Below are 8,379 nucleotides of genomic sequence, written 5' to 3'. Positions count from 1 at the left end.
GGAGCTAGAAGTGTCAAGATCAACAGAAGAGAACCCGCAGAGCCAATTAACCTGGGTCTATGGGGGCTCCCAGAGACTGAACCACCAACAAAAGAATATGCACTGATTGGATCTAGGCTGCCTGTACATATGTAACAAGTATGCATCTTAGTCTTCATGTGTGTCTCATGAACACTAATTGAACCAGGGGCTGTCTCTGACTATGACTCTGTTGCCTCCTTTTGTATCCCTTTCCCAAGTTGGACTGCCCTGTCTGGCCTCAGTGGGAGAGGTTGTACTTAGTTCTATGCGATTTGATGCACCAGGGTGGGTTTGTCCCTGAGTGGGTGAATGCAAGGGAACCCCCTTCCTTGAGGAGAGGGGACAGAATGAGGAAGTTGTAAGTGTGCAGCTGGGAGGAGAGTAGCAAGGTGGCTGCAAGCAGGATGTAAATAGAATAAATAAACAAATGATAACATTAAGAATATATATATTTCCTTGCAAATAATGAAGCTGGTATTCATGCAAAGTATGATAAATGTACAAATACTGAGTAATTATTGTGCAATTTCCATAGTGTCACACTTAGAAAATTTTTCATGTCCAATCTCATTCAATAAAACTACAAATAAATGACCTATTTAAATGAAAATAAAATGTTTTAAAGCTGGAATTCTATAAAGTGAATTGGAATTTACTGATAATACACAACAAGACAATAATAATAGTAGCAAATATATGATGACTCAAGATTCCATGGTTCTAGGCTGAAGAGATGACTCTCAAAGATGGAGAGATATTAGTAGTACTGTATGGCTTAGGCAGAGGACCTGAGATGAGTTCCTAGGACCCAAAGAAGGAAGTTTACAGGTACATGCAACTGCAGGTCCCTCGGAACCAAGGCACACTTCTGGCCTCTGAAGGTAGTACAAACAGAAAGGTATACACACCACCACCACCACCACCACTGTTGCTACTAGTAGTATTAGTAACACAAGGTTTTAAAAAATCGCCCTCACAATTCCACAACAGGATTTATTCTATGATCATATCCAGGTATTCAAGATATAGAGCAACAGGAACATTAACATCAGTGTTCATATAATTTTCAAAAGTTTTGAAAACTTATTCCCATGAGAACATCCCTGGAGGGAATCCGGCCATTTTCTCCTGGAAAACTTTATCGAAGGCTTCATCTTGGGCTACTGTGAAGTGATTCTTCCAGTCCCCAGTTGTGCCTGTAAAATGTGAAGGAGACACATAGGTGGAATAATAATGGTTGTAACACTGCACTAGCTCTTCCCATCATATGCTTTTACCTTCTCTTTGATAATGATCACCCAGTTACTATGCTATATCCACTCCAGTAGTGACTCACATTACAGGTTTAGAAATCTGGAAGCAATCCTGAGGCACAGTTTTAATGAAAGAGCCTCCTGGAACCTTGGCATTCCCATAACTAGAATGCACCAGATTTGTTTCTGCAATATTGTGGAGGGTCTTGCATGTTTTCTTATGGTATTTTATTGGAAAAGATTTAGAAGTCTCAGGGGTAGCTTAGCAAAGTATACTTAGAATCTTCATTACAGCCAGGTATAGCAGGTTACATTGCATATTAGAAGCAAGTTGGTGAATTCTTCTGACAAATGGAGATTCCCTACAGACACTTTAAAGAACAGCCAAGTTACAGTCATATGCAAGAATTTACCAAGGCCTAGGATATAGAAGGGTTGTGGTATTATATTACTCATGAGAAGCTCTGCTAGAGCAGAACCCCCTGGTGGTGCTAGCTTTCACAAGGCTCAAAGGAGTAGAAGAAATTGTGACTAGGTTGTGAAGTCCTTACCTGACATTAGCTGACTCTAGGCAGGGCTGTTTTATCTTTACTGTAAATATTACCTAGTTCCTGTAAGTCTTTTGAAGTCATTTCTCTGTTTTGTGTCAGATACTTCAATGTACTTTGCCTGCTGTAACACCCTACTCCTTTCTTTTCTGTATTATATAAGACTAGTGTTTGATTTGTGACAATACATTCAGATTCAGCACACTCTCTCCTCTCTGTGTCTGTCTATGCTCACCTGTTGGAACCTTGATTCCCACAGGTTGAAAGGGGCTGACTGAGTCTGTTCTGTGGCATTAATATATCAAACTACCATTTTCTGTAGAAAATTTCTTCTTTCTTTCTCTCTCTCTCTTTCTTTCTTTCTTTCTCTCTTTCTCTCTCTCTTTCTCTCTCTCTCTCTTCTCTCCCTCTCTGTCTCTCTCTGTCTCTCTCTGTCTCTCTCTGTCTCTCTCTGTCTCTCTCTGTCTCTCTCTGTCTCTCTGTCTCTGTCTCTGTCTCTGTCTCTGTCTCTCTCTCTCTGTCTCTCTCTCTCTCTCTTTCTTTCCTTTCCCTGAAACAGGGTTTCTCTGTATAGCTCTGGCTGTCCTGGAACTCACTTTGTAGACCAGGCTGCCTCCCAAGTGAAGGGATTAAAGGCATGTGCCACCATGCCTTGCCAAAAATTTCTTAAGTCCTGAAATCATATATACAAACTTCTCCCTCTGTCTAAATTATGTCCTACCTTTTCCTCTCCCAACCTATATGCTAGACAATCTAACAGCAGCAACAATGGCTTGATCTTTTTATATATACACAGATTATTCCTGCTTCCCATCAAACCTGTTCCTATCATGCTATCCTACTCAGAAGTGTTTAGCATCTCAATGATCCAAATAGACTTCAACTGTTCTGCTTACATCTTAGTATTTACTTATAGAAGTAAATAATTTTAAAGCAACTTTTAACTAATATCTTAAAATAGTTTCTACTTATGTGTGTGTGGGTTCACATAAATGCTGCAGATACACACAGTTATGAGCAGCATTTCAGCTGTCTTGATTTTCTCACTAGATACAGTGAACCCAGCCCCTCACAGCTGAGGGCATTGAAGGACTCTGTTTTACTCATCCATGCTGTTTTGTGATGCATGAAGATCTGCATAATTTCAGCACATGTCCAATGTAGCACTGTGTCTTCTGACCATATATTGTTTTTCACCGCTCTATTCCAGAATGTCTTTAGTTATAACCTTAGAGATTAATTAACTGTTCATTCTGTGTTGTATCTTCTGTCATCCTAGAGGACTAATAATTTTCATATAATTACATCTTGCTCTTTGTCTTTTTATTAATGACACTGTAACCTTCTCTTCCCATCTTTCCTCCATTTACAACCCAGCAGGCCCCATCCTTGCTTTATTTCCTAGCTGTGACACTGTTATTTGTACCATGTATTTATGCTTTGAATATACACACAGAATATGCATCTAATGTATTTGGAAAGAAAGTGTTTCTGAAATTACTAAATGGTTCATTTTACAGAGTGACTGACATATAGGATATATTCAGTGTGGGATTGTTAAATAAATTTGTGCATACCTGAGAAAGGTATAGGCAGTGCTCTTATTTTGCTGATGAGGAAAAATTAGTCTTTGAGATGTTACCAGTATGACAGTGATGGATGTGTATTTGAATCCAAAAAGAATGACAATAGAAGCCATTCTTTTCTTTATCACATTACTTTCTTTCTGTATCATCACATATGTTAATTTCAATTCCCCAGAGGGCTATATTAAAGAAAATATAAAGAATTCATAAAAATGTAAATCCTTGATACAGCATATTAAAATAATATACTATAATTGATATGAATATAAAAGCCATCTAATGAGATGGGTACCTATTCATATCCATTGCTACTTTCAGGTTCTTTTTTTTTTTCTTTGTTAGAAGACATTTTCTTATTATTTTTTACAGCATGCCTGGATCCTGATAGGCAAAACCAGATATATGCTAGACTACAAGCATCTCAACAAATTCAATATGGATTCCCAATGGAATAAATCAGTCCATCTGAGAAACCACATCTTTGGAGGTACACACATGGAGCTGTAAGTTCACGTATATGCAAATTCTGTGAACCTTATGGATATACTTTTATTTTCATTCCTTGTTTCTAAAAATCTCCCCAAACTTTTGTGTATCAGATGGCTGGATAACCCTAACATGTGGTGTCTTAACTCTTGTTGAAAAAGAACTTCCTCATAGTTCTGGAGGCTGCAGATATCACATCAGAGTATTGTCCAAACCTTTGTAGGATTTTCTTTTTGGCCTGAAGATGGCAGGCTCCTTCCTCTGTCCTTGGGTCATCTTCTCCTTGTGACTCTAATTAATGTCTTCTGAAGGAACCAGTGAAAATGATTAATGGCCCAACTACTATTTTCATTAAACATATACTGTAAAGTAATGAAGGCTCGGAATTTTGAGGTTTGCCAGAATATATTTCCTATATATGTGGCATTGTCTTTACAAAGTCTTCTCAACCAAAAAGTAGCTGAATATATCTATAGTATGCATTCCTATAGAACCTAAATATTGAATTATAATGACTATAATTGCACGTGAAAAAATCATTGCTTGGAGATTAAAACCGGATACATCTCAACAACTTGAATGATTAAGCCTCTGGGATAAAGCTGACAAAGTAGTTCTCCAGAAGCAATAAAAGATAATTTCTTGTGTCTTGAGATAAGAATAATTAAAAGATATGGGAAAATAGGTCTAGTGAATTCCTCCTTGCTCAGGCAAGTCTAACATTTAATACAGCTTTTTAATGCTTTATGATTTACGGAATTAGGTTATCTAATGGTAAATAATGAAATTTGTTTAGCATTATCTTTGATTTGCTTATAGTTTGGTGATTCAAAATGGCACCAATCTGATAGAGGAATTGAGAAGATAAATATTATCTTTATATACATTTTCCTTTAAAAGTTATTTCCAGACATATCCATTTCATCATTCTCTATAATGAATTAGTGAAGCAAGTGGGTAATGTATTTGGTGTCCCCCATCAGTGACCTGGTTTCCAGAGTTACAAGGCTTACTGGCTATTGGTGTCACACTAGTATAAGAAAAATAATCCTCAAAATAAAACCTGTCTTCAAATGCAAAAAAAAAAGCTACATATAATTACTAGGATAATTAAATTTCAAAAGACTAATGAAATCTTATCAAGTAGTTTGGCAGAACTTTATTATAATTACTGTATGTATGTATGTATGTATGTATGTATGTATGTATGTATGTATTCCTGCTATCATCTGTGCTGCATGACAAATAGTATTTGTATTTAGAAGAGATTAAATCCAAGTGTGGTCTGATCATAAAAGAATCTTCCTGGAAAAGCAGAAACAACAGTTGTCTTCATGGAATTTTGTCTTAAATTCTATTCCATCTGCTCTGATTTGTCTCTGCTAATGCTTTTGCTTGTCAGTTTCCTTATTCCTTTGCTGTTAACAGAGCTACTTCATTCCTTTAGGTATGTAATAACAGACTTTTATTTTCTTACAATTTTTTAACTCTGTCAAATTCTCATTCATTATAGGAAATCAAGAAACAGAACACTTTGCTTTGGTGAGACTTTCATTTCTAGTGCAGAGAAATATGTCTCCACAGAGTCTGGAGTGCACGAGTCTGAGGGAAGCTGGGAAGAACAGTTTATTCTTCTACATGCCTTGATCTTTAGTGTATAGATTTCCATGTTCTTTTAGTGAGTGGTGACATATCTTTATGTTTAAATCTCAGTCACAATATACTATTATCTGGATAGTAAGAAAACTGGATTAAATATAATCTGGTAAATATTTTGACTTCATTTTTTTCTATGAAAACTCCTGATATCCACATATTGTTAGTATCCAAATCTCACACTCCAAAGCAGTCCATTCAAGGTAAAGGCTGAAACATTTAAATTATGGATAAAGAAAATTAAACTCATAATTTTTACTTCATTCATTTATACCCATGTTTTTATTCAGTGTTAAATATCTGATGACTGACACATTCTTTCTTCTACTCTTCACCTATCATTATCGAATTAGGTCTGGGTGAGGCTCAAGGTCTGATTCATTCTGGCAAAGTCACTCCAGAACTGTACACCTATGAAACGACACACACAAAATCTGCTCCCAGAATAGAGATTATTTAGCACACAAATAGAGAGGACTGAAATTCCCCTTCCAGGAGAGATAATTCCAAAGGAGAGAGGGATCATTAACCTAATCTGAACATAGGTTGGCAAATAACATCAGATTTTAACACTAGAAAAATTTTTTAGTCCTATTGGAGTATAATCTTGGCTTACACTGGGCAGCAATCTTGACCTGGTCAACATCTTTTCCAGCTGTTAATATAATTTTTGTGGTTCTATAAATATCATCTTAGATATATCTTTGGTCTCCTGCATTACACTTTTTTATTTTATATTTTAGAGATGAGGAATATGATACAGGGAACTTGACAGTGCCTCACAGAACACTGACTACTTTCCCATTCTTTTCATTGAAGTTATTGGACATGACCATCTCCAATCCAAAGTTCATCTCCCAGAGTAAATGAACATTGCAGAGTGTTTGAAGCCAACATCTTCTCCATAAAAACAAACCTTCCCTGTAATGTCTGTGAGAATCTATCAGTGATGAGCAGTGACTTTCAGTACATTTCCAACAACTACTTAGAGCTTCATTGGCACAACAAGCCCTTCACATGTTATGACATATTCTAAAGCTAGATGATCTCTTTACCTTTTCTCATGAGCTTCAAGCCATTAGTAATCTCATCTTCGTTAATGAGACTATAATTGGACATGTTGTTTTCTTTCATGGCTTGGAAGGAACTGTACTTGAGAACGGGATCCAGCTCTTCTGGTTCTAAGTTTTTCCCTAGGAACTCACAGATCTTCTTTATGGTTCCCTTTGTATCCTAAAAGAAGAAATGAGGGCAATAAACAGAGAGCACTGAGAGAAAAGATTCAAAAATGGGATCTGTGGATGGGGATGATCAAAGCCTTGTGAAAAGGGCATCATCAAATTAGAGAGCATGAATATATATTAGGCAATAAAAGAAATGGAACAAAGGCGGGAAGGACTCACACTCAACATTTATATATTGAGTGGGTTTGCGATGTGGCTCATCTCTGGTCTCTAAAAGACAAAGGTTGGGGATTCTTTTTGGGGAGGAGAAAATGAAAGAGAGAGGTTCTCATAGAACCAAGGTTAAATTTAAACTTGCATTTTAGAGGCTCATGACCTTGTATTTCAGACCCTACTAGGTCCATCTCCATAGCGCTGAGGTCACAGTTGTGTGCTGACAAAGTCACTCAGTATACTGAGTTATTTTTCTTAAGACAGGGTCTCACTATGGAGTTTTTTCTTGTGTTTTGGAATTTGCTGTGGAGTTCAGTATATGTCAAGCTCACACAGATCAGAAATCCATCTATCTGGCTTTTTCCTTCCAAGTGCTAGCATTGAAAGTATGTACAACCATACCTAACCTGCACTGGGACATTTAAAGAAACTTATAGAAATGCTACTAGACAATGATCAAGGTAAATGAAGACATGTGTACAAAATCCTCAGCAGATATTAATGTTAGTGCCAGATAATACTGTTTGCTTAGGCTAACTGAGAACAATCCAGATTTTATGACAGATTCATAGAAATGTTCTCAATATTTAATACTTGAGGGTACTTCTGAGAGAATTTGTTTAGAGTAAGCATCTCAGGTTTTGGCTTATGTGGGCATCACATTCCCAATTTTTCTGTCTCAGATCTCTGTTGCAATGATATCAGTGTATTACTACAATTAATTTAATCTTCGGATATAATCATTACAAGGTAAAACCTTAGAACATCAAAAATTGTGCTTTCAATCCTAGCCCTCCCCCTGGGGACATGAGGTTTTATTTGTTTAAAACTTTTTTAAACATATTTATCAGAGTTCTGCTTAATATTTCATACAAATGTAAACAATCATGACATTAACTGAAAAGAATTTGTTAATGGTCAGATAGAAGACTTATTGGAATGTGCAGTAGTGTGTAGCAGACAGCTAAGTAGTGATACTTTCTTCGGAAAACTGAAGTTAATGATGATAAAGTAAAAGATTCTACATATGGAAAAAAGAGTGTGATGAACCTTATTTATTTTTTAAAATTGATTTATTTTGTACAGTCTGTATTACTAAATCCGATCTACCCTATGACTGTTCCACATCACATACCTCCTCCCCACCACCATGTCTCTCCGGGGACGTTCTCCCCAACCCAACTGATTTCTAATCTCCCTGTGTCCTTCAGTCTCCCAAGTGTTAGGTGCATGATCTCTGAATGAACACTGACCAAGAAGTTCTCTACTGTATATATGTTGGGGGCCTTATATCAGCTGGTGCATGCTGTCTGTTCGGTGGTCCACTGTTTGAGAGATCTTAGGGGTCCAGATTAATCAAGACTCTTTGTCCTCCTAAAGGATCACCCTTCTCTTTAGCTTCTTTCAGCCTACTCTGATTCAAAAACAAGTG

The 8,379-nt window shown here is 36.8% G+C and overlaps 1 protein-coding gene across 1 annotated transcript in view; it reads right to left on the bottom strand.

The window, feature by feature from the left end:
* Nucleotides 1–978: 978 nt before the first annotated feature.
* LOC110287694 (sulfotransferase 2A1) overlaps nucleotides 979–8,379 on the bottom strand; it is a 63,293-nt gene continuing 55,892 nt past the window's right edge. The window contains exons 5-6 of the mRNA XM_085842155.1: nucleotides 6,606–6,783; nucleotides 979–1,217 (exon numbers count right to left, since the gene is read on the bottom strand). Of these exons, the coding sequence (XP_085698281.1) occupies nucleotides 1,105–1,217; nucleotides 6,606–6,783 (291 nt within the window). The 3' untranslated portion in view covers nucleotides 979–1,104. The remainder of the gene's footprint in view (nucleotides 1,218–6,605; nucleotides 6,784–8,379) is intronic.

Source organism: Mus caroli, unplaced genomic scaffold, assembly GCF_978045245.1.
Source record: "Mus caroli unplaced genomic scaffold, Mus_caroli_1 scaffold_8, whole genome shotgun sequence".
NCBI classification, from domain to species: domain Eukaryota; kingdom Metazoa; phylum Chordata; class Mammalia; order Rodentia; family Muridae; genus Mus; species Mus caroli.
The sequence above is the reverse complement of the archived record's forward strand: the minus strand, read 5'-3'. Positions and strand labels throughout refer to the sequence as shown.